General features: G+C 40.0%; 2 protein-coding genes and 2 non-coding genes across 4 annotated transcripts in view; 1 reads left to right on the top strand and 3 right to left on the bottom strand.

The window, feature by feature from the left end:
• Positions 1–1,447: 1,447 nt before the first annotated feature.
• HSPA9 (heat shock protein family A (Hsp70) member 9) lies at positions 1,448–16,644 on the bottom strand. Its single transcript, XM_045819898.1, has 17 exons — positions 16,308–16,644; positions 14,831–14,889; positions 14,526–14,613; positions 13,439–13,620; positions 12,542–12,666; positions 11,920–11,993; positions 11,719–11,825; positions 11,015–11,177; positions 10,447–10,539; positions 7,207–7,416; positions 5,942–6,169; positions 4,772–4,876; positions 4,071–4,188; positions 3,548–3,642; positions 2,864–2,956; positions 2,531–2,671; positions 1,448–2,196 (listed from the first exon to the last, which is right to left on the bottom strand). Exons 1-17 carry the CDS (start codon positions 16,386–16,388, stop codon positions 2,119–2,121), a joined length of 2,040 nt encoding a protein of 679 aa, XP_045675854.1. The 5' UTR covers positions 16,389–16,644; the 3' UTR covers positions 1,448–2,118.
• On the bottom strand, positions 5,391–5,459 carry LOC123813308. Its single transcript, XR_006784734.1, has one exon. It is a non-coding gene; the product is annotated as a small nucleolar RNA SNORD63 (small nucleolar RNA).
• LOC123813307 lies at positions 6,733–6,805 on the bottom strand. Its single transcript, XR_006784733.1, has one exon. It is a non-coding gene; the product is annotated as a small nucleolar RNA SNORD63 (small nucleolar RNA).
• A 6,378-nt stretch (positions 16,645–23,022) lies between the features above and the next one.
• CTNNA1 (catenin alpha 1) overlaps positions 23,023–26,455 on the top strand; it is a 294,712-nt gene continuing 291,279 nt past the window's right edge. Inside the window, exon 1 of the mRNA XM_045819887.1 lies at positions 23,023–23,146. The gene's annotated coding sequence lies outside the window, so the exon portion shown is untranslated. The remainder of the gene's footprint in view (positions 23,147–26,455) is intronic.

Here is a 26,455-nt window from a genome sequence, read left to right as displayed (position 1 = left end):
GGACAGGCCTCTAACTGCTATGGGGAAAGAGTAGCAAGGTGTGTAATTGTATGTGGGGAATATTATGTGTAATAATTCATGTAGTAATTCATACTAAGTGGCCAGAGTAGAGATGGTGATCTGGATGTACTTTAAAGGTTGCTAGGATTTGTTTATTCCATTTGGGGGGGGGGCAACCATATGAAGCATATTTACTGGAAAGACCATAGACCATTAAGGAGCAGAAACCAGAAGTTCCTTTTTAGACCTACCAAGCATTTGTCATAAAAGGGAACCTGTATGTAAAGAATAAAAATCTTTCTGCCTTTCAAGTCTGTTTGCAACACTACATTTTACTGGTCTGTAACTGGAATACTGCTGTGTGTTCACTGTGCAGGGAAGCTGGAGACAGTTGTGAGTACCTACGCACGTAGCTCTTCTCCCTTCTTCCTAATAGAACCCATACTGTCCAAGAGTGTTTGGCTCCTCTTCCTGATCCTAACAAAGATCCTCCTTGATCTTTCATAAAGGTCAGTACTTAATTGGAGTGCTTTGGAAATCCAAGAAGGGCTTAGTTATCACAATGACTAGGAGATACAAGAGATGTTTACTGGGCAAGGGCCAACCACAGATGCTAAATATCTAACATACCACAAAACAATCCGTCATGGATAATTACTACACGTTCCACAAGGTTCCCACCAACTTTGTGGCTGAGAACTTGAGCCTAGAATTTATTTTTTATGAATCTCAAGAAGTATTTACATGGGTGTTAATGAACAACTTTCTAGGAATGTAATTATGCAAACAATGTCTTTCACATTAGAACACTTGTACTGATTTTATTTCTAGATTATCACCACAAAATAAAAGGAAGCATTACCTCTGATGGAATCTAAGCCCCATGTTATTAAAATTCCTTTAGGCATGGTCTACAATAGTAGTCCATGAAACACAAGGGGAAGTCTATTGGAAGACTTGAAGGAAAAATTCTCAATACTTAAATATTTGAGATATAGGAAAGATGCAGTCCAAGGTCTGCTTCTGAAGTTGTTAGCATGTGGTAATCAGAACTACAACAGAATTTAGGATAAAGCAACTCACTGACTGTAAACAAAAATATGGAAAGAAGCAGTACCTAGTATTACTGAGCCTCAGAACTTACACCTTAGGATTTACTACTAGATTGATATAAAGCTACATAGAGCAGAAAGCAACCTGAAAATAGTAGCCCCAGTTTTTAAGCTAGAGATCTACCCAGACTTTAACATTCCAAACAAAAGATGGGGCTATAAGAGAAAAAAAGACAAGAACAACCAAACCTCAGAACCAGATTTATCCTTGGTGACAATGCTTATTTCATTATACCAGCACTTCCAAAATATTTGAGTGACCCTAGATCAGGGAAATGGAAAGTATGATGCATATTATATTCTCAAAGCTAAATCTGAAGAGTCTCACTCATAAATGAGATCAAGATGCTTTTCATATTTATTTTTTTAAAAAATCCAGAATGGATCAAAAAAATCAAAGATACAGGTGCCAGACAAAAGCCACAAGGTAGCTATAAAAGTGTCCCACAGAAAAATTACGAAGCCTTATTACCTTGTTTTAAGAGTTGTACTTAACACAAATATTTTGTTTTCCATTGACCTTGTTTCTATTGCTCTACCTCTGGCATGGCAGACTTGCCTTGCAAGGCCTCAGTTGAAGGAACCAATGTACACACATGCTGGTAGAGCAGTAGTTAAGTATCTTATCCCCAGATGGTCTCATTCCATGTCTTTGACTGACTACCTTCACTGTTGTGTGGGATGGTTTCACCCCTTGGAAATATGGTAACTTCAGCATAAAACAATGTTAAATCTTTAAAATGATCAATATATCATCTTCCCTTCCATGTACAGCTGAAAAAATGATAGGGTAGGGGCAGGACATTGTGAGCTTTGCACTGTTGGAATTATCACTCATTAAATGATCATTAGCTAAGAGTCACTAAATTTACATATTAAGGAAATTATATATAGAATACTGCAAAAACACAGTAAAAGAATGAAGTTCTCCCATTTCTGCTCAGGAAATCCCTTTACTCCTAAGCGTCATAAGATGATGTCCTTTTGGCTCCAAAGTTTACTAGTATTACTGTTTCTCCTCTTTTTGATCTTCCTTTTGTTCCCCAGTGCCAGAACTTCCAGAGCCTTCTCGCTCAGAGGCCATCTGTTAAGAAAACATTTGACAGTCACTCATTTAATGTGAAGGCTGACAGCTTGCTCTTTGGTGAATTAAAAAATGAAGGAGCCACATCCTGCCTATTCCACTCTACACACACACACACACACACACACACACACACACACACACGGTGGTTTCTGTGACCCCTTCCCTTTGACCTCATCCTCCCTCTGGAAGGGGAGGAAAGATATTGTCAATACTCACAGTTCTATGAATGGCTAGGTAAGGAGCCATTAGTGAGAGTAATCAAGAGCAGTTATAACAGGATCAACTCAGGAGCGAAATAGTAATGGAGAAAAACACGGCTCAGTCCTTGTACCTTTTTGTATGCCATTTCAAAGAGTTTCAACGATGCTTGCTGAAGGGAAGATGCTGCCTGCCTTATGTTTTCTCCAGTTTCACTATCTTTTCGAGCCAGGAGCTCCCTCATTTTGGAAATCTCTTCTTTTAGTTTGTTGCACTTAAAAACAAAACAACACAAAACCCTCACTTTTTCTGGGTTTCTCACCCTATTACACAAAGCAGTAATGTTCAGAAACATTTTTAAAAACTAAATTCTTATCAAGATCCACAGAGACAGATGAACTTCATTGACACCAGTGACAATGCCCCCCCAACTTCTTGAACTACTCCATTATAAAAGAGGGTTTACCTCGTCAGCAGGCAATTGGTCCTTGAATTCTTCCATCTTGCTTTCTGTATCATGGATTATTCCTTCAGCCATATTAACTGCTTCAACTCGTTCCTAAGAGAAATGAGAAAGTAAAGACTTCCCAATGAACCCATTGGCTGAAGGTTCTCACTGAGAAAGACAACATGCTGACTGCTGCATATAAGTATAGAGTAAAAATAGTAAGGGGAGGAATCACTGTGGTTGGTCTGTGGTAGTCTGAGATGTAAGAGATTTCAGCTGGATTTTGTAACATAAGAATTGATATGGGAAGACAGAATAAATTAAATAAAGGCATGCCACAGAAGTTATGAGCAAAGGGAGAGACAACAGATAGACTGAGGGTAACAGAAGATAGAAGATCAATGACAAATGTCCCAGCTCCCACTTTCATCTCCCAGTTGAAAAGGAAGAAAGTACCAATCAGCCCTGGCTGGCATGTCTCAGTGGATTGAGTGCTAGCCTGTGAACCAGAAGGTCTCTGTTTCAATTCCCAGTCAGGGCACAGGCCTGGAGTCTGTGAGCCAGGTCTCCAGTTGGGGGGGGGCATGTGAGAGGCAACTGATCTATGTATCTCTCATACACTGATGTTTTTCTCCCTCTTTTCCCCTCCCTTCCCCTCTCTAAATTAAATATATAAAATCTTTTTTAAAAAGTACTAATCACCTTCTTTCGCCTGTCTTCCTCAGCATACTTCTCTGCATTTTTAACCATATTTTCAATATCGTCTTTGCTTAACCCACCAGAAGACTGGATCACAACTATAGTGAAAAGAAAGCATTGTTACTCCACATGTAAAATTGTATGTTTCATTCTCTATTGTATTAAGAAAAATAATACTCCTGCTCACAAAAACCAATGATGTAAATTATGAAGAATAATACCATAATGTTGTCCTATAATAAGCAGAAAGAAACCAAGGGACTGATACATACAAACACCAACTATCCTGCCTCCTACCAAAACTTCAGCTCAGCCAGCAATCCAGAGGCTCAGTGCTTGCCTATTTTGGGGAACACACACCACTATATCCGTTACTCTGATAACTGAGGAGGAAAGGGACAGAAAGGACTCATCATCATCCTGAGGCTGGGAGAAAAGATAGGCACAACCTAGAGGACCTTGTTCCCAACAGAAAGGCACTCCAAGGTCCCTTACCTCACTCGTACAATCTGATAAGAAAACTTACTCTGCTGCTCGCGTCCTGTACCCTTATCTTTGGCAGAAACATGTACAATCCCATTGGCATCAATGTCAAATGTAACTTCAATCTGAGGGACTCCACGAGGGGCTGGGGGAATTCCAATCTAAAATAAATAAATACACAGAGTAAGCTCTTCTCACAAAGAGGTCCAGTGCTCTAGTTCCAAACCTATATAGTCTTCTGGGGAACAAATCACTTGGTTCCAAGGAGAAACAAGCTATAGCTTCACTTAGTTAAATGTGCTAAAAAAAAGTCTGTTAAGTAAAGGCAGCAATTTCACTGCTACCTGAAACAAACAGGGCTCATGCCAGTGAAGGCTGCATACAGCAAGTAATCATAATGGCTATACATACCTGGGGACACAATGAGTAAGAGCAACCCCTCCATCATCATTTATCTCACCAACAACCAACAAGCAATGCTAATTAGAAGCCAGTAATATCAAATGTCTCTTAATAACTAGGAATTTCTCCTAATTAGCACCAACATTTCCATCTCTTACATTTATGATATTCTTAAAGTTCCTAAGGCACAAGCAAGGCTTTCAGGTAAAATTGAATTTACATGTACACTATGTTAACAGACTCTGTGTTTCAGCTATTTATGGTACTATTAACAGGGGTCAAAATATATCAAACTTACAGTAAATAAGAATGAAGGGCATATTTAGGATTCCCAATACCCACCAAAGTAAACTGTCCAAGAAGTTTGTTGTCTCCAGCCATCTCTCTCTCACCCTGACAGACTTTAATCTCCACTTGAGTCTGACCATCAGCGGCTGTAGAAAACACCTAGGGAAAAAGAAACTTCCTGGATTGGCAATCTAATAAAACTACTTCTCTTACACAAAGTATAAGCCAAAGAAAGAAACTGACACCCCAACACTGGTAGAGTCCTAATGTACACTATTTTCAGAACAAAGGCTTGTATGTCTTTGCTGGGAACAGGAGTAGGATTAGCACAGCAAAAGGGCATGCAGTAGCTATTGTTTCTGCTAAGCAAATGCACTGTACAAAGATGCAGCATTGGCACAGAGGGCCTCATGAAGAGATAAAAATGAGATGTTGAAATATGCTCATCTGGGAAAATAGGTCAGAGATAGGACGTACAGGGTCTGGCACAAATACTCCCCTTTTTAATTACAAAGTCATAAGCATGTAATTCTATAGCATAATATCATACTCAAGCACACCATATAACATTTTAGGTGAAATGTTCAAATTAAAACTATAAATTATTACACCCATATTATTACCCTACCAATCACACTCAAGCAGGCGCTACTTCTGCTGGATGATGTTATTTTGTGCTCAGTCACAGGAAGTCACCACACACTTTTCTTCAGAATGATGTATTGGCAATACATCACCGCACAAATACAGCAATAGCAAGTTTTTAATACAAAGGTGAAAATTGGGCAAATCAGAAAATAATTCTTAACCCAAGTATTAAGAAACTAAGACCCAAGCCATTGTCCAAATAGCCCTGGTGTGGAAGGGCAAGACATCCATCATTCATCCATAACAGAAGCACATTCAACTGTCTCAGGCCATTCTTTTTATTGCCTTTGAGAACAGAAGAGTACTGGGAATTTAGTCCCAAGGGATGAGGCTCCTTTTGGCAAGTTATTTTAATCCCGCGAAGGCGAGACTATTAATGCTTTCCCTACAGTCACCACTGCTGGCTGACAGGTAAAGAGAACAAAATAATAGATAAGAGCCTTACTACCCACATGCAACTAGTACGGACTGCAAAACAAAGTCTGAAGTTTCCAGGAAAACCTCACTAAAGTGGCTGGAATCACTTCCCTCACAGAACCTAGTAACTCTGTGACATTAGGGAGGGAAAGTTCTTACCTGGCTTTTCTTGGTTGGAATAGTGGTGTTCCTGTTAATAAGTTTGGTAAACACACCTCCCAGAGTCTCAATACCCAGAGAAAGGGGAGTGACATCCAGGAGCAGCACATCTGTGACATCACCAGCCAACACACCTCCCTGAATGGCAGCTCCAATGGCCACAGCCTCGTCAGGATTGACAGCTTTACTTGGGGCTCGGCCAAAGAGATCCTGCACAGTCTGCTGAACCTGAGCATCAAGGAAAACAGAACCTGTTACCCATTACTCAAAGCAACTAAATGCCCAAGGTGGAAGAGAACATGTGTGTGTTCCAAGACCCCAGTAAATCACAGAACAGGTTGCTTCATTTGGATGCAAGAATTTCACTCAAATTACTAGTATTTCATAGTTGAGTTCTTATTAATGATCTGAGTGTTACCATGCAGATAGCACTCATATTTTACTCACATGACATCTCATTCATAGCCCTTTTAAATTTGGGAAGAATTTGTTATCTGGTTTCCCATACAACACATTAAATTGGAAATATAGGCCCTGCCCGGTTGGTGTAGCTCAGTGGACTGAGTGTGGGCCTGTGAAGCAAAGGATCACTGGTTTGATTCTCAGTCAGGGCACGTGCCTGGGTTGCAGGCTAGCTCCCTGGTGGGGGTGTGCGAGAGGCAACCACACACTGATGTTTTTCTCCCTCTTTCTCCATCCCCCCCTCTCTAAAAATAAATAAATAAATAAATAAATAAAATATTGAAAAAGAACTCTACATAAGTTATAAAGAACTGCATCTTCAACAGTTCTGTGCTCAGTCATTAGCTTTCCACACACCTTTTTTCAGAATGATGTGTTGATGAATAGAATGCATCATTGCACAAACCTTTGTTGAAAAGATACAGTTAGAAACCTCAAACACTATGCTGCAAAAACACATGTTCAAAATTGCCCCATAGATGCTAGATAGTATGAAGATTTTGAGTTGTCTGACCTCAAATGTCCATTCCTAAAAATTCTGCAAGATTTAGTTCAGGATTCTCCCAGCTACCATCCCAAAGACATTCTGCCCTTCCTAATCCTTTTTTCTTATACCCTTGAATTTTAAAAAGAGGCTGAAAAGAACTCTTTAGTTAGGGCACAAATTCATTCTCCTTTCAGGGTTACCATGGAAGAAAGGCCACATATTCATGTCCCCACACCTAAGCCATTTATCCCAAGAAAACATTATATGCTGGCCTTCTCTGTTCTCCATGTTGAGAATTCCATGGGTCCATCCGTACCTTGGGCATTCTAGTCATGCCACCAACAAGAATCACTTCTCCTATGTCACTCTTGCTGACTTCTGCATCTTGCATGGCTTTTTGGCATGGGGCGATGGTCCTCTTGATTAGCTCAAACACAATCCCCTCAAACTGAGCCCGGGTCACCTTCATATTCAAATGTTTGGGTCCAGAAGCATCCATTGTAAGATATGGCAAGTTGATGTCGGTCTGCAAAGGAAGCAGGGAGACCAGTAGTGGTGAAGTTTCCTTATTCAATTAAATACTGTAGGACAGAAAAACTTTTAATGCCACAGTGGTCACACCTACTTTAAAGGAACAGCCAACAAAGACAGTGATCCTTTAAGACTCAACCTCTTTATCTTTCCAAAGGTAAACACTACGGAATCTGTTATTAAACAATGAAGAACAGAGAAGAGAAACAGGAAAAATCCCTGTTCAGGAGATGAAAAAATTTCATCTAACTTAATTAACTAAATTAACTAAGTTAATTTAGCAACTAACATGGCCAGTCACACCATGTAATATCCTCTATTTAATAAACCCCAAATCCTAACAAGGCCTGGAATATCTGGACTAACAAAACCCTTCACTAAATATGCCAACACAAGTGTCCCAGAGGTAGACCCCCAGGAACAGAATTACCTTATGCCTCCCCTTCAACTTCACAACAAAGCAAGGCCAGCAGGACATAAGAACTGAGGGGAAGAAATCCTTAACAACCTTTCTTCAGGTAAGGAGACTATGAAATGCTTAACAACTAGCAAGAGTAACACACCTTCTATAGAAATAGTGTTTTTGGGTATTGCCTTAAAGAACACTATCTTTGCAAAATGTCAGCCTGAATCAGAAAACAGAATTTAATCATCCAAACCAACACGATCCAGTAGAATTTTCTGTGACAACAGCTAATGTTCTATAACCTGTACTGCTTGAGCAGCCACTAGCCACATGTGGCCAAGTAACTGAAACACAGCTAGTACAACCAATGAACAGAATTTAAAATTTTATTTAAAGAGCCACATGTGGCCACTTTATTAGTAGTAGTTCTATATGCTATAAGTTAATGGCAATCTGAAAAACTCCTGGACTCTCAACTCTATAAAACCAGTTCATCACAAAGTACTGTCCATCTTTCTCAAATCCAGCCAAGTCCTCTCACCATCTGGTGTTACAATACAATGATTTCCCACATCCAATCAGGCTGCCCTCTGCCGCAGAACCCCTCCCTACTGAAAACAAAACTCCATACCACCTTGGCCAAAGTGCTTTTCATAAACCCAAATCTGACCACGTCACTGCCCACACGCAAAGTTTTCAGTGGTTTACACTCACACTCAGGACAGACACCAAAGCACAAACCTACTGAGCCTCTGGCCTCATGTCCCAGGCTTCCCCTTGTCCACCTGTACTTCAGCCACACCAACACCTTCTCAGGTCCACACCCCAACACTTCATACTTGACCCCTTTTCCCGATTAACACATTTTTCAGAAGTTCTCTGTTATGTCAATTATCAGGTTCCTCCATTATAATTGTAAATCTAACTCTGCCATTTTGCCACCTTAACAGCGTACATTTAGAGTACTTACTATTTATTACATGTTGTCCCAAGCATGTTACACATGTGTATTAATTTAATAACGGGAAATAGCATCCTCACTTTATAGATAAGACAGAAATGGTAAGTAACCTATCCAAGGTCACGCTACCAAGTGATGAAATAAGACTCGAACCACAGCAGTCTAGTTATAGAGCCACTCTTAACCTCTACCTCACATTACTTCTGATTTGACATTAAATGTAACGTTCTAAATAATAAATAATATCCACCCCCCACACCCAGCTCCACAGGGGTAAGGTTTCTTGGAATTTCTCCTACAGCTTTACAATCATACATGCATGAACACTTATGTACAAGGGTGCTCAATATACTTTGCTGTAATAGCAAAAAGCTGGAAAACAATCCAAATGCCTATCAAAAGGACATAACAAGTCTTTGAATGATGACATTGTTATAACACTGCTGACATGTCACAGGAATTTAACTCTCATTTGTATCAATTAGCCTATGGTAAAACTGGTTTCCACCATACAATATTTAGCTTGAAGTCACAGAACCTACTGATGATGATAAGTGAGGACTTACTGTACAGCCACACTATAACCAACCAACCTCTCCCTCCAAAAAGTGTCAGACCCCGGGGAGGAATCACAAGCTATTCTCTGGCAGCACTACAGTATTTCAACCCTAACGCTACTCACCATGTTCCACTCTACATAAGAAGGAAACAAAGCAACACCATCAACATCATGGGTGATTTTATAAAACTTTCTCAGTCCTCATAGCTACTTAAAAAAAATCCAGGTTTGTTTAAAAGTTAATACCTCTTCTTCCTTTCCTAGTGGGTAATCAAACTAACAACTAAAATAATCACAGGCTCTGCTTCTGTGCTGCCACCAGAGAACCTGGAATTAAATCCCCTGCTTTCCACATTGTTTCACTTCTGACCCAGATCTAATGTGCTTTCTACAATTCTAAGAGATTAAGGCAAAGTGAAGCTTCACCTCTTAGAAATGAAGCAACATAAGCTGACACCTTAAAATGGGAGTGTCAAACTCATTTTCCCTGGGGGCTACATCAGCCTCGAGGTTGCCTTCAAAGAGCCGAAATAAGTTTAGGACTGTATAAATGTAACTACTCCTTAACTGTTCAGGAGCTGAAATTACATTTGGCCCTCTGAAGGCAACCGCAAGGCTGATGTGGTCCCCGGTAAAAATGAGTTTGACACCGCTGCCTTAATGAGATGCTAAGCAAATCTGATGCCCAAAAGGAAAAACTTGCTTAAGTGTATAAACCCCAGTCTTCAGCCAGGCTTCAAAACTTACTTTCTAGATTGATGATCCAAATAATTAAATTAAATGAGAAACAATTAGATTCATAAAATGAGGTATCTTAAGTGAAGACAGTAACAGTTCTGAAAGTCTCCTAGTATTTACAGATAGCAATTCTAATTTTGCACACGGAAAGTCTAGATTTTAGCTCCAGTATATATAACCTCTAATTTGGACAAGTAACAAAGTTAGGTCATCCATTAAAAAACAAAAAAACTCCTGCTCCTATGCTCATGAAAAGGTTTTTATCACCACCAGGAAACTCTAACACAATTAGAATATGCTACTCAAGAAAGCTCAGGCTGAAAAGGTCCATCAAGAGTGCTGGGATTTGTCCATGTCTCACCTGCACAGATGAGGAGAGTTCACACTTAGCCTTTTCAGCAGCTTCCCGAACTCTCTGAAGTGCCATGTTATCTTTGGTCAAATCAACTCCTGTCTACCAAGTGAAGACACACAATACGGGTATTAGTGAGGTGATGAACTACTTAAATTATAGTGATAAACTGTTAACACAAAGAGAGCCATACCTTTATTTAAAAGCATAAATTACTTATTACCTTTGAAACTCTACAGGGAAAAGAAAATCTATTCTAAAAAAGCTAATCTGTGGCTGGAGTCAGAGGGTTGAACTGATCTCACTTCTTTCAGCTGTAGGATTCCAGCTCAACAGAGGAGTTCCTAGAATTCCTTTTCCAATATTATATACACAATGCCACATCCTTTCAATCTGCTGTTTATCCCCAATACACTAGTACAATAACCAGAACTGATCAGTCTACTGAAACTGAAACACAAATATTTCAGTACTCTATTCGGGGCAAAAAAATTCACTGCTCTATTCAGGGCATCAACCTGAACAAGGAAATTTTCACTATCCCAATGTCTGCGTATTAACCATAGTGGTAACTAACCTCTCTTTTAAACTCCTTCACAATGTGTTGCAGCAAGGCCTGGTCAAAGTCTTCACCACCTAAGAAAGTATCTCCATTGGTAGATTTCACCTCAAATACTCCTTTCTGAATTTCCAGGACAGAAATATCAAAAGTTCCACCACCTAAATCATATACAGCAATGCTAGGAGAGAAAAAAAGGTGGCCTTAAAGAACAAAGTAATGAAGTACTGATACATGCTACAACGTGGAGAAAATCTTAAAAACGTGTCTGACCAGCACATGATAGAACCTATACTACTATACATAAACTTGGCTATTTTCTCCAAAGTATAATTACTATGAAATTTAGTAATTGTAAGTGGCATTAACATATGGTCCTAACAGCTACATGTAAAGTACACATACAGCTGAAATAAATTCATTTAAGAGCAGAACTGACAGCATTCAACCACTCTTGGATAAATATCTGTCAACATACATACCAAAAGGGACAGGACTGGGAAGGGGGGCGCGGAATGACCTTATTAAACCAGTACTTAGGGGAAGAAAGTAAACAAAGAAATGGTCTTGAAATAAATGAAACAAACAAACAAACAAAACAGACTACACAGGACTGAAGAAGGTCAAGGCAGCACATTTTTAGTCCAAGTAGAAGGCTCAATCACCAAGAAATCAAGATGATGACTTGGGATAGTAAGTCTAGGTCAAGTTTACAGACTTACACTTTGTCTTCTGATTTGTCTAGACCATAGGCCAGAGCAGCAGCTGTAGGTTCATTAATCACCCGAAGCACATTTAGTCCAGCTATCTGGCCAGCATCCTTAGTGGCCTTAAAAAAAAGAGAGAGAGAGAGAGAATATAAAGCATTTTCCACCTTTGTGGCCCAAGTACCAATAATTTCCTAAATAAAAATGCTGACTTACCTGTCTTTGAGAGTCATTGAAATAAGCTGGGACAGTGATCACAGCATTTTTTGCTGTATGCCCCAAGTAATTTTCTGGAAAAGAAGAAATGAATCCAATCATGAGATTCTGTCAGATGAAACAGGTAACAGAATTACTAACATAGCCTAACAACCTGTGTCATCCTCTTGGAGCTACAAATAGCACTCATCAGCTTTTCAGCTTGTGATCTAACATGTAGTAACCTTGCAAGAAAACACTCCAAATAAAGATACTGGTTAGAAGCCAAGATCTCACCTCCAACACTGTAGTGAAGGTTCACCAACTAGAACAACTTAAAGTGGCTACTAGTTTCTTCAAAGTAAAAAGTTCTAAGTTTTACCTAACAAAGACAATGTATGTATAGTTTAATGTATAGTCTTTTGGCTTTTAGTACAATACTCCCCTACTGTGAAAATAAACAAGAAAGCCACCATTAGGGAAACTTGGGAGATACATTCAATCTGCATGGAAAGTATGAAGAGTAACCAAGCTTTGCCACTCCTCATTTTCTGAAAAGCCACCATACTCATCCAGCGGACACTGGGACAGGAAAGCTAATGATGTCAGAGACAGTCCCCAGGTGTAAACTAAACCTTCTCACCTGCAGTTTCTTTCATCTTCATCAAAACAAATGCTCCAATCTGACTGGGAGAATAAAGCTTTCCATGAGCTTCAACCCAGGCATCACCATTGGAGGCACGGACGATTTTAAAGGGAACATTTTTACTGCAAGACACAAAAATTATATCTGCAAAAACATGCTAGTGCAATCTACCATACAAGCTTATTATACACCATGAATGTTCACCCTCGATCCCAAGAGATCCACGGGCAATGCGAAATTCATTTAATGAAAACCTTTAGAAAGTAAACATTAACATGTTAAAACATTCTGATGAAACCCAAACATTCTTTACTTCCCACCAAACATGAGATTTATGCAGCTGCTTTGTAAAATGATCACAGTTACCACCACAGGACCCAGAAATTCCATTATTAGCTGTCTAGCCAAGAGAAATGAAAGCATGTCCACACAAAAATCTGTATGCAGTGTTATTCATTATACTTAAAAAATGAAAACAACCCAAATGTCCATTAACTGTTAAGTGGATAAACAAAATGTAGTATATATCCACACAATGGAACCTTATTGGCTATAAAAAGTAATGAATTATTGATATATACTACAACATGAACAAACCTTAAAAACATATCTGATCAGCACATGATGAAGCCTGTGCCACTAACTGCTTTATGAGTTTAACACCAATTTACATGGTTCAGGAATGACTAGCTGAATCTTCACAGACCTTGTCTATACACAGCAAAGACCTTATCTGTGGAGGCAGAGTGAAATTTTTTTAAAGGTATCCTTTTGGCATGGGCAGGGCTTGCTTCCAAGGACGTAAAATTACTAAGGTAAGATGTTCCAGGGATCCTGCTAAAATGAGTCTTCTGCGTGGCCTTTGCAAATAACTATGCCCTTGCTATTACTCACATGTCTTTCTGGACTTCAGGATCATCATATCGCCGGCCAATAAGACGCTTGGTGGCATAGAATGTATTGTTTGGGTTGGTGACAGCCTGTCGCTTGGCCGGCATGCCAACAAGTCGCTCGCCATCTGCTGTAAAGGCCACAACTGAAGGGGTGGTTCTGGCACCTTCAGCATTCTCCAGCACCTGAAACACCCAAAGCAAGACAGAGAATGAGGTTCTAATCATCACCAGTGTCTTTGGATTAACCATTTAAGACAAAAAACAGATGCCAAATTGCAAATGCTCACAAATAGTACTAAAGGGCACTTTTCTTCGACCACAGATACTTGATGTTTAAGTAACTTTAGTATTTACTTTGAAATAACTTATAACTAAAAAATACAAGAAACACACCCCCCCCCCACCAGAGTACATATAAATCAGATCTTTCAGTCAATCTAGGGACAAAGTAATCTTTCTTTGCTAGACAATTAAATCTACTCCTCAATTTTTGGTAATGGCTTGCAAGTTTCAGGAAAACAAACAAACAAACAAACAAACAAAAAAATAAAGCAACCCCCCCCAACAAAACAAAACAAACAAAACAACCCGCCAAGAAGCAATTCAAGAATCCCAGGTGCTTTAAATCTTAAGAAGAACCTAGAGGGAATAAGGACTCTTCTGGGAGAATAGCCTGTTATCATAGCAACTCCCTAAGAACATGCTTTACACAGGATGCAGCCCATGTATTATGTGGAGCCCCACTTGCTTCTAGACTATTCCTGCACCTCTAATAATGGTTTAACTGGCTTACAAAAGTACAGGAATGATTACAGAAGCAACCTGTAATCATCTGCAAGCCATCCCAATGGTTCCTAATGGTAATTTAGAAGTCTAAGAGGATACAATTAGTCCAGGAGGACACACTTAAATCCTGGGCAGTCAGATCTTTTCAGTTATCAACACTATGCATTAAGCACAAAGGTTCACTTCACAAGAGTCTTAAAAACTTAAAAGCATCTCTAAAAATGTCCCTTATCTAAGCCAAATGACACAGAATTCCAAATTTGGTACTATATGATCCAGAGCTTCCAATTATGCACGCTCACCTTTGCTTGTTTACCTTCCATAACTGCCACACAGGAGTTGGTAGTCCCCAAATCAATACCAACAACGGCTCCCTTGATTGCTTCTGACCTGTAAGACATTTAAAGCAATGCTACAGTTATCATCTTAGTAATGTTCTTCAAAATGACTACAGAAATACGTAAGAAAACATTTGGTGCTGTGAGAATAGTGGCATATTACATAATCTGTGTCATTTTTTCTGAGCAGAATCATTAATCACAAAGAGACCACTGCTTTAAACTGGGATTTAATATTTATCTCTCAAAGAAAATGAAATTACACTTACGCATAGTCCCGCCTTGAAACAATTCTAAAAGCCTCATGACTAAGGCCATTCCAGCTATCCTAAAAAGTTGCATCAGCCATTACTATGTATGAAATTGTTAGCTTGTTCCAATTATTCTGAAGAACAAATGAAAATTCGAGACTTTCATTCTATTAACTGGTTATCATGTATCAAGTATAATGAAATGATAAAATATTTAAAAAAGTGTAAGAGGCTCTGTGGTACTGAAACAGAAAACAAATGTAATAAAGTATATGTTTTCCAAATAAAACAGATAAAAATAAGTAGATAAAATGAAGTAAATATAAAATAGTCTTCAATTACATTACAACATGGTTTCTCAACCTTGGCATTATTGACTTTGAACCAAACATTCATTGTTGGGGGCGGGGGGAGTGGCACAGAGAGGAGGCGCCTGTTCTGTGCACTGTAGAACATATAGCAGCATCCTGGGTCTCTACCATCAGCAGCCAGTAGCATGACTCCCCAAGATGTGACAACCAAAATTATCTTCAGGCATTGTCAAATGTACCCTAGGGAGACAAAAATGCTCCTGGTTGTGAATCATTGCACTACAAATACTACTGAGAAATTCCTCAATTTCATTGTCACGAGCAGTGTACGCCTAAGCCCTACATATGTACTTGTGTATTGTAGGTAGGAATTTTAACTTATTCAGAGACATTTCCCCTGACTCAGCCAAGCAACTGCTTTAAAGGAATAGGATTAAAAATCTTGTGGAGTCAGTTTAAAAAAACTTTTTTTCAGAGGTGGCTTCTAATCAGGATCAAAGAAAGACCTTTGTTACAACCTAACCTCAGCCTACTCTCATGCTTTCCTTTAACCCCACGTGAGAGCAATGAGGCACTTCCAGTTTTCCAAAGATCTGTTTCTGAACTTACACGGTAATGAACACCATGGTCTTTCCTAATCTACTTACATTTTCTGAAATAACATAGAGCAATCTTACTCCAAAGATTAGGAAATTAACCAAACAAACGTTTCTCAGCAAAAAATTCGGAGCTTGACTTTCGATTAAGGTGCTCTTTTCCTTTATTTCATCATAACAATGAGATCCTTGCACACTGTATTTTAAGAGAAGGGCCATCCTCTCCGACTCCTAGGTGAAAGTACAAACTAGAATAGCGGTTTTCCCTCCCAACTAGAATTGCGTCCCTCGCGCCTAACGCCAAACCTGTCCATCAGCCACCGAACGTACTGTCAAGACCACTACCTACCACTTCGTGAAATAAGACTACGTGCTGGCAAGGGGTGTGACTCAGCAAGGCCCGAGACAAGGAGGTAAAACTCTGAAATAAGACTTGAACTGGTGGCGCTGATTACAGAATGCCCATTATCTTCCTTCACACCTGATCTCTCCCAGAGGATTCTGACCCCGAAGGACGCAGAGCCCGCCGCTCCAAGGTCCAACACCATGAGCCGTAAGCCCTTCGGGTAAGGCCCGGCAGCTTCTTACCTGGTGGCGGGCGACCGTGGGGCCACGGGAGGCTGCAGCTCCGATGAGACGGGATGCCGCGGCTCGACTAGCGTTTATCATGGCGGTTAGATGGTGAAAGTATGAGGCAGCAAACAGTTACTCCGACGGCCTTAGAGCTGCGCAGCGCGGCGCTGGGAACGCTTCTGGAAACCTCCAACCACGTGGGGTGGAGGGGGCGGGGGTTGGTCGCTGGGGCTTGGAGGCCCGCTCTTCCGCTGAGGCGCTGCCAACGCTGCCGGACCAAAGACTACCTCACCTCTGCTCCCAGAGTCAGAGCGTACGGCTAATACACTCCGCACTATTGTGGTTGAAAAAGTATGTCCTTCCGTTTTGGCTGCGGCAGGTTTGGGCTCAGTGAGAGGCGAGGAGGCTAAGAGAGGTAAAAAGGCAATACATTGGACAGCCCCGGTCCTCCGAGGCAGCAAAGCCTCAAGGTCACACGGGATAAATTGCGGAGCGATTACAGTCTCCTTGCGTTAGTTGCGTGAGAGGAAGGGCCTTTTGCGCCTGCGCAGCTAGTACCCTTCTCTGTGCCTGATGCATTTGTGCCCAGGGAGTGGCGGAAAAACGGGGGTGGAGTCTAACTGCAGCAGTCATTGGATGCCCCAGGGCGTGTGAGTTTGGGCGGAACGCTAGCGGGGACGAGCCCGGGCGTGTGCACACTCCTGGCGGCTGGACGTTTTCCCTGCTTTCTCTCCTGGGGGAAAGCGCCATCTTGTCCTGGTCTTTGTTATAGTGTTGTAAACTTTAGGCTCAAAACGTCTGTTGCTCCTTTCAGTCCATTCGTTTTCTGGCTGCCTGTTGGTATTGCAGTAACTTGAAAGACCTTTGATTTTCATTCTGTGTTTTACCACAGGGTTCTAGGGTTTCGAACTACTATAGCAGCCTTTGGTTCACACAGTGTATTGGGTTACGTTAGTCTAATTATCGAGCAAACCCTCAAGAGAAACAATACTTGCGTTCAGGCTTTTCCCCGAGTGCCCGCGCTGGTCCTCACTGAGGCCCCTCAGGTCCATTTCATATCTAGCGCTGGTTGCCACGGACAGAGGCTCTGGGTTCTGTAACAAGATGGCAGTGGCGATAGCGCTGTAACCGGTTGCAGATTTTTGAGAAAAAAAATCACTGAGTCGACAAATATGTAGTGGAGTGCCCATCATGTGTCAGATACCGTCCCAGGTAGTGAGAATACGGTGGAAACAAAACGTGAATTCACTGACCACAGATAAAGCTTGGTTTGCAAATGAAGCAAGTTGCCTTTCAAACTTAAAGTCCCATTTCAAAAGAGAAAGATATTCCCCCATTAAGTGATAACTGGGTGAGGAATTGCGAAGGAAAGTTGGGGAAGAAAAAACGTAACAGTTTACATTGTGAGGGGGTTGGAAGTGAGAGTAAGAAACAAAATAAATGGTTACAGAGTATACGGATTTTTTTAAAGCCCCCCCCCCCCTTTAAGTGTTAGCTCTTATATGTTATCCTCTATCTGCTTAACTTTCGTTTATGTTTTTTAAAATTCCCTCAGGAGTAGACTTTGCTGAGGTCATCAAAGTCACAGGCTGATGACCCCTGTTTGTAGAGATCAATATTCTAAAACAATATATTGATGCAATATAGAGAGGAATGACAAAGAAATAATATTAAACATTGCAGCAACAGTCATTGAAAACTACATCCTTGTGTTGTATATGACAGGGAGGGAGGAGGGCAAGTGGAATAACTGGAGTAATTGCATTCTCGTCTCAAATGGTTCCTTCTCTCAAACTCTCTTAAGAGTTCGCTTTTTTCCCCTTCTTGTTGCATACATTCAAAAGCCACAAAGCGTTCGTTAAAGGAATCCAGGAATCATATAGTGTTAGCTAAAGGGTGTCTTGAGACCACGATTCTGTGGGTACGAGTTTCTGGTGGTTTCCTCAAGAGCTTGGCAAGTTCTCGCCATCACCACTAGGGGGATGTGGTAGCTCTAGATATTGAAAGCAGGAGCCTGAGAATGGGGCTGTATTGTGTTTGCCAGTTTGAAGAGCAGACTCCTGGTTCCTTTGCAAATTAATCTGTCCTACAGCCTAATGGCTTGAAGAAATGAGCCTGCTTCTAAAGAGAAATAGGGTGCAAATGAATAGGAATGGATGGTTAGATCCACAGCCAGGTAGTGTAATTCTTAACCATGGAACACAGTACTGGTTTCACTTCTCTGTTGTCATCTCAGTGTCACACTGGAAAGTGAAAGGAGCTGCTACATGATTTGCATGTGGGTAAATGTTTACCAGACAGAACAGGTGGCTGTCTAATACCTGTGCATACCATATTTTAAATTATATTCTGTCATTATATTTTAGCATATTGGAAGGTAAGGAACTAGTTTTAGTGTTTAAGTAACTCTCAGCCATTAATAGGAATTGTCATTAGATAGTAATCACTAATAGCTGTTAAATGTTTGGTTAAGTGCCACATACTGTCTTAAATTTATTAGCTAAGGGAATGCGTGCGGCACTAGCCTTAAGTAAATACTATTGGTAGCCCCCCATTTTGCAGATGTAGAAACTGAGGCTTAGAGTTGTTATGTAGGTCACATAATAGTATGTGATAAGGTCACATAGTAGAATGATAAAGCCAGAATTTGAAGCCAGACTGTATGACTCCAGAACCTGTGGTGCTAACCATTAGGCTCTGCTGCCTCATAACCAAACTGGGTCTGATCTTTTACCTTCACTTATACAGAAGATACATTTTATAATACCCTCCTAATCCATTATTAACAGTTATTTTAGGCAATGGAGTAAAAATATTAGAAATACTTTTTAAAATTTTTGTATAGTTTAGGTTTCAGGATAACTATAAAGAAAGCTCAATCTGTAATATAACTCATAGGATCAAGTTCATATTTTTAAAGCAAAATCTCTTTAAACTGGTGACTCAGATGATGTTTTATTCAGTCTTGCCAAAGATGAATATCCTGCTGTGGCACCTTCCATCTTTATGAAATAAAAATGTGGCATATTACAGGGATGTGTCACTCTTGAGCTCCTTGGAATTTTTCATGTACCTGTAGCAGATTTCAGGAAACAGTTCTCACTTTTCCATTTTGGCGTTAGCCACACTCTATTGGAGTGCATTACATGGTGTCATTCCATTCAAGTTTGTTGAAACATAGGGAGTGTTATGTTAGGTGCTGTCTGTGTCCTCAGTGGTAGTGACAATTAGCAGGTTTCATTGAATGCCTGGTAACCGCTCAACCTGCCCTCCTTTGGATAGGAGAAAAAATAAATAGAAAGTGACCCTGAAAGAAAGTGAGGCAGCAATAAATCAAAATAAAATGACACTTCCATTAGCTAGATCATTTACATCCCAGTGACAATGCAGTCTCATTACTCAGGGTAAAGATCAGTCAATCTCTGTATTTTCATTCAGTTTAGGAAGCAGGTGGTTACTGGATATGTCAAGGACTTATAAATGAAGTCTCTTTTAGGGGTGGAGGTAGGGGTGACAAAAGCAGAGTTTTTCTCTTTATGAATATCCACTTAATAGTTCATTCTTAAGAGTATTGGAGCCTTTTCTGAATGTTCTAATTTAAAGGGCCAGAATTTTAATTTATTCTTGATCAGCGTGGTATAGTAAAGGGAACTCTGAACTTGGAGTTGAGTCCAACTTTGGGTTATAGAAACACAGAAAGTACCTCAGATCATTTAAAAGTCTAACCTTTTATGTAATAGATGAGGAGCAGAGAAAATATGTGATTTGTTCATGGTCACACAGATAGTGCTAGCTTCTGCTCCACAGCCTTCCTTTTTACTTGGTATGCTTTAAGAAATCACCCACATGATTTCATATGAAATGTTTAATCAATACAGGACCTTTTTAAAATGCTTACAGAAAACTCTGGCCAATATGCTCCACCCCCTTCTTCCTACCTCATTCTCACTCCTAAGGTACATGATTAGTGAAATTATATCAGCTATCTTTTCAGTTCACGTGGATTACATGCTCTCTTTATGTGAATGACTATTGGTTTTTAAGATTCCACATCCCTGCTCCTTAAACATCAGGAGAGAAAGTGCCCAGGTTTCTTTAGGTGATGAGGATTTAAATGAAAGCTAGTTAGGGAAGTACAGGCATTGTCTTAACACATTTAGAATCAGAGTTCTGGAAGAACAAAGACGGTGGCTTCTCCTTGGTCAGGCCCCAGGGGGATCTGCTTATAGCTGCCAGTTAAGTGGGCTTCTGATGTTTCCATCTGCACTGACTCTCCCCCTTCCATAGCTCATCTTGTTTATGCCTGCTTCTCTAATTCTTCTATTGCAGTGTTTCCCAAACTCCAATAGTATCAGACTGGGAAGCTCTTTAAAGCATCACACTCCTAGAGATTCAGATTCTGGTGACAGACATGAGTCAAGGAATCTGTATGTTTAACAACTTCCACGGGGGATTCTGATGGGGGCAGGGTGGGGATCAGGACCATACCTTACAAAGAAACACCTCGAGCACAGTGGTGTCTTCTGGTCTCCAAACTTTTCATTACACATCCCTATTTAAAAAAATTTGAGCACATACCTCCATTATTTGTATATTTATTGTTTTTTTTAAAGATATTTTATTTATTTTCAGAGAGAGTGAAAGGGAGGGAGACAGAAAGGAAGAGAAACTTCAGTGTGAGAGAGAAACAGTTGGCCTCTTGCATGACCCCAACCAGGGACCTGGCCCACAACCCAGGCATGTGCCCTGACTGGGAATCAAACCAGCAACCCTTTGGTTCACAGGCCAGCACTCAGAACACTGAGCCACACCAGCCAGGGCATGTGTGTATGTTTATGTATTTATAAACTATATACAGTTGACCCTTAAACAACTTGAGGATTAGGGTGCTGACCATCCCCCGCCCCCAGCAGTCAATAACTACTAATAGCCTGCTGTTGACTGGAAGACGTACCAATAACATAAACAGCCTGCTAACCCTTATTTTGTATGTTATATGTATTCTATACTGTATTCTTACAACAAAATGAGGTAGAGAAAAGACAATGTTATTAAGAAAATCATAAGGAAGAGAAAATATGCTTATAAGTATTTATTGAAAAGAAACCAGGTATAGGTGGACCCACACAGTTCAAACCCATGTTTTTCAAGGGCAAACTATATATGTATGTAGTGCTATTATTAAACATATATGAAAATAGAAAATAAAAATGTAAAAGATAAAAATAAATATAAATACATTAGAATGTTTCCTTCCTATACCTCAGTGCATCCCTTGGGCTGCTTGCACCTCCCTTGTTACTGTTATGTGTGGCTTAAATTACACCATCCCTATAGAGAGCCTTTATTGAGCAGAATAAAGACATAGGAAAGTGACAAGTTGTCCCAAGAATCAGCTTATAGGCCTTTGGTTTGAGTGCCAATTTCTTGTTTTATTCAATTAGCAGTTGGGATGGGTGTGGTGACTGTGTGTGTCTGTGTTACTTGATGTGAAGCAAGCAATTATCTGGAAGGAACCCTTCACCCTTTCAGAGGAAAGGGGGAATCTGTGAGCATGACTGTTGCCCACGGGTCTTATGAACAGATGTCTTGCATCATAGAATTATGAGCTGTTTCTGAACATGGAAAAGTGCAAAGGTGGCTTCCCAGAGGCTGTGGATGAGGCTGTGTGTGCTCTCAGCAGCTTTGCATGGCTTCCCAGAAGGAAGTCGGCTCTGCCCCAGGCAGTTGTGCCAGGATATATATGTGCGTGTATATATGTATAGTGCTTACTCCTCTCTCACTCCATTTTTAGCCTGACTCCCTGGCCTGAGCTGGGTGTTTGCTCTCAGAATTAAAGGCAAATAGAACACCAGTACTCAAAACCTTGGAGAACAGCACCTGTATATGAGTGGCCAGGTGTCTGCCAGTTAACTTAATGAGAAGTAGTAACTGAGTCCCTGAACCCAAATGCAGCTCTTTCCTGTGCAGGTACTCTGCTCTTGGATTTGCTCCTAGTGGCCGAAGAGGCTTCAATTTTCCTGATGCATAAAGTGTTGTTCTATTTTATGAGTAGGACATCATTTTCATGAGTTAGAACAACTACATTGGGACAAGTAGACATAGGGTATTATCAGAGCTGAAGGGCAGAACTGGACAAATCCCAGACACATTTCAGAAATCAAGAGACTTAATAATTAGTTATTAAAGTTGGAAGTGGGTTCCCCACATTCCTTTTTCCAAGTAATTTTCCTACCCCTACTTATATTTTCAGGTTTCTTCGGTTGCCCTCAGGTATTGGAGTGCTGGTGTTATATATTCGCAAAGTCCAGGGAGGGCAGAATGCTGTTCAGGAGCTCTGCAGAGGAGAGAGGGACAGGGTAGGTACTTCTTGGATTCAGGGCAGTTAGCAGCCATGTATATGTGTCTGTTTCCTGATTGACAGGGATATTTGAAAGTAAGGTACTTAGAATTTTATTGTTTTCCACTAAGCTTTATACTATTGAAAATCTCTAGGCTGAAAACATTTTTTCTGTCACTTTTCCTTTTTCCAGTTGGCATGTGTGCTTACCATTTTTGTGTTCTGTTTTTTATGCTTAGCATTATCTTGTCTAAAGATATCTGCCTGTCAACTGGTCCCATATACTTGTCATTTTTAATGGCTGTCTATATAATCTCATTCTTTCTTGAGATTCATAAGTTTATTCTACTGAACCTTCTGTGCTTCTACTTTTTTTCTTTTTTTGCAGGGTACGGGGAGAGATTTGCTGCATTTCTAAAGTATCTCTGAAAACAAGCTGTATTTCAGAACCTAAACCAGCATTTCCTTTTCTTCACTCTGAGGGTGCATGAAGGAAGCCATTGGGCACACCAAGGTATTGAATTAATTCTCTCTTCATGTTTGTGGGTCTGTCTGGGCTACTTGAGAAATCTCAGCAAGAGGTCTCAGACACCAAACTGGGGGAAAAAATAAACTGACAGAGTGCTTGATATTTCCAAACTTGGGTTCTGCTATTACTGCTGCGTTCAAAATGTAGACATAGTTCAGTGTTGTCATTACAGTGACTTTCACCGTTAGCCACTGTAAGATATAGTGATGGGCTACAGGTGGTTCATCATTTGGGTTGTAATGATTAGCTAGAGCTATTTTCCTATTTTTCTCTAAAGGGTCAGTTATTTCTCTTGTTTTCCTCCAAAACTTCAGTGTTAGCAGGAAGGTGCCATAAATTTTGTGACATAGCTGCCTCCTTATCTGTCTTGGGTGTTATAGACTGCATGAATAAGACAATTCATGTACCTTTGCATAATGAGTTGAATTTTATAAATCATAAATCTTCACTTAATATGCAGATGGTATTGGGTGCCAGGTTTAGAAAAAACTGATGTAGTTGCCAAGTTCATGAATGTTGTAAATCATGCTAAGGTAGCCCAGAATCATACTGTCCTCTGAGGCAGACCAATTCAAGGTGGTTATTAAACACAAAAATGTGAGTCTCAATGATTATTTTTCAAAATAAAATGCACCTTTTATTTGAAGAGTCACACCAAATTACCTTTCTCTGTTTAGTTGAAGTCAGTTTTCTAGGACTGTCTCTTTACCCTCAAAGAATCTATCAATAATAATATTTTTCTTCCCCAATTACTGAATTCTATCAGAAACCCATCACAAAACATATAACCTACACACATTTGCAATCCAGACTTTAATGTGGTGAAAATGAGACTCAGACGTTTCAGTAAATCTTGAGGCACATCATTAGGAAAAAACTCCTTGAAGTTTTGGGGGGTATTTTCTTTTTGTGCCATTATTTTACATGAAGTTACCATGGATAATATAGGCAGTCATAGCCCTCTTGCACACTGCCTGTGTCTTTGGAGCCAAAGATGGAGGAAGGCCTGAAGAGAAGTGATTCCACGGGACAGAAAGCTGTGCAGTGTGATGTGCCTCTTTAAGTTCCCAGGCATTATCCAGACTACTGGAATATGGATATTAAACGGAATTGTTTTCCGTGAGTGTTGCCTATCTGATAGATGAAGAAGGCTGTGAGGTTTGATATTATTCAAGAAGTAAAACACGTGAGTGTTTCCTGTGAGGTCTTCAAAGAGAAAAACAGAGAAACGAAGTTTTGCCTGAGGCTGTTAAGCACTCTAAGGGTAGTTAAACATCTTATCCCTCTGTGTGTCTTCAGCAGAGGGCCATATGATGTCACAGATGACCCGTTGACTTCTCCTTGGTGCACCACAGAATTCCTTTGTTGTGTATGTGTGAAAAGCCACCCTTGCTGTGTTTATCATGATCGTAGGGGTCATTTCCAGATAGATCTTTCTCACTGAGTGCAGTCAAGTTTCCTTCTTTGATGAGATAATTCCTATTAACCCTGTGAATCCCAACTCTGAGGCTTAGAAATAGGTCCTAACCTACTAGTGAACTTGCAAAATCACTTATGTGACCTTTGTAATTTTTAAATTTTTATTTCATTTACTTATTTATTTTTGTCAATTATAGTTGACATTCAATATTATTTTATATTAGTTTCAGGTGTACAGCATGATGTTAGACATTTACATAATTTATGAAGTGATCCCCCAATGAGTCTGGTAGCCACCTGGCACCAGACATATTTAGTACAATACTATTGACTCTATTCCCTGTACTGTACTTTACATCCCCACGACTATTTTGTAAGTACCAGTTTGTTCTTCTTAATGCCTTGACCTTTTTCATCCAGTCTCCCTCCCCACTCCCTTCTGGCAACCATCAGTTTGTTCTCTGTAGCTATGAGTCTTTATGTTTTATTTGTTCATTTCAAGTTTTTTTGATTTATTGATTTGAGAGAGAGAGGAAGAGAAAGAAAGCAAGAAAGAGAGAGACAGACAGACATATATTTTGTTGTTCCACCCACCCATGCATTAATTGGTTGCTTCTTGCATGTACCCTGACCAGAGATTGAATCCACAACCTTGGCATATCAGGACAATGCTCTAACCAATTGAGCTACCCGGCCAGGACAATATCGTTCTTTATTTTATTTTTTAAAATAGTTCATTTATTTATTTTTTAGAGAGAGGGGAAGGGAGGGAAAAAGAAAGGGAGAGAAACACTGATGTGTGAGAGAAACATTGAAACATGTATGCCCCCAGCCAGGGACCTGGCCTACTACCTAGGCATGTGCCCAGACTAGAAATCTAACAAGTGACCTTTTGGTTTGCAGGATGACATTAAACCCAATGAGCTACACCAGTCAGGGCTATATTGTTACTTAAATTCCACATGTAAGTGAAATCATATGGTATTTGTCTTTCTCTATCTGATTTATTTCACTTAGCATAATACCCTTCAGGCCCATCCATGTTGTTGCAAATGGTAAGATTTCTTTCTTTTTAATGGTTGAGTAGTATTTCATTGTAGATACATACCACTACGCTACTTTTTTATTCACTCATTTATTGATCGCACTTGGGTTGCTTCCATACATTGACTATTGTAAATAATGCTGCAGTGAACATAGGGGTGCGTATATCTTTTTGAATTAGTGTTTTGGATTTCTTCACATACATACCCAGAAGTGGTATTCTATTTTTAGTTTTTTTGGGTAACCCCCATACTGTTTTTCATAGTGGCTGCACCAATTTGCAATCTCACCAACAATGCATGAGTTTTCCCTTTTCTCCACATCTTTTCCAGCACTTGTTTATTTATGAGCTTTGTAATTTAATCAATCATGTGAAAATACTAGGTAGCTCATTCCTCCAACATCCTTTTTAATCCTCTTCCACACCTTCTCCGCCTCCTCCACTGTAAACTCACTATTTCTATATGTCTCCACACCTTGTGTATACCTTTCCCACAACCTGAAATGCTCTCCTCTTTCTTATCCAAATGTTGAGCTGCTGCTCATCCTGTAAAACTCATTTAATTCTCACCTTCTCTGTAAAGCCTTCTCTGGGTTCCTGAGGCAGAACTTGTCACTTGATCCTCTGTTCTTCTAGAACATTTGCCCCAGTTGTGCTATGACACACATGAGGTAGTTTAATTATTTGTCAGCATGTCCATCCCTTCCACTAAATTGTGAGCATCTCAAAGACAAGAACAGCTTTATCAGTCTTGGTATTGCTAGTACTTACCCTATTTGACATGTAGAAACTCAGTGACTAAATCTCATCCTTTTTTTCCTATCATTACC

Source organism: Phyllostomus hastatus, unplaced genomic scaffold (assembly GCF_019186645.2).
Source record: "Phyllostomus hastatus isolate PE091 unplaced genomic scaffold, TTU_PhHast_1.1 phas_contig_150, whole genome shotgun sequence".
NCBI classification, from domain to species: domain Eukaryota; kingdom Metazoa; phylum Chordata; class Mammalia; order Chiroptera; family Phyllostomidae; genus Phyllostomus; species Phyllostomus hastatus.
Note: the sequence above shows the minus strand (reverse complement) of the source record. Positions and strands in the feature narration are given on the sequence as shown.

What these genes read in the sequence shown, in the direction of transcription:
- HSPA9 (XM_045819898.1), bottom strand. Translation starts at nt 16,388, where the DNA reads ATGATAAACGCTAGTCGAGCCGCGGCATCCCGTCTCATCGGAGCTGCA. An exon ending in GACAAATCAGAAGACAAAGT is followed by an intron (nt 11,178 to 11,718) that starts GTAAGTCTGTAA and finishes TTTCTCTCCTAG; the next exon opens with CATTGCTGTATATGATTTAG. An exon ending in ACCAATTGCCTGCTGACGAG is followed by an intron (nt 2,672 to 2,863) that starts GTAAACCCTCTT and finishes TTTGTTTTTAAG; the next exon opens with TGCAACAAACTAAAAGAAGA.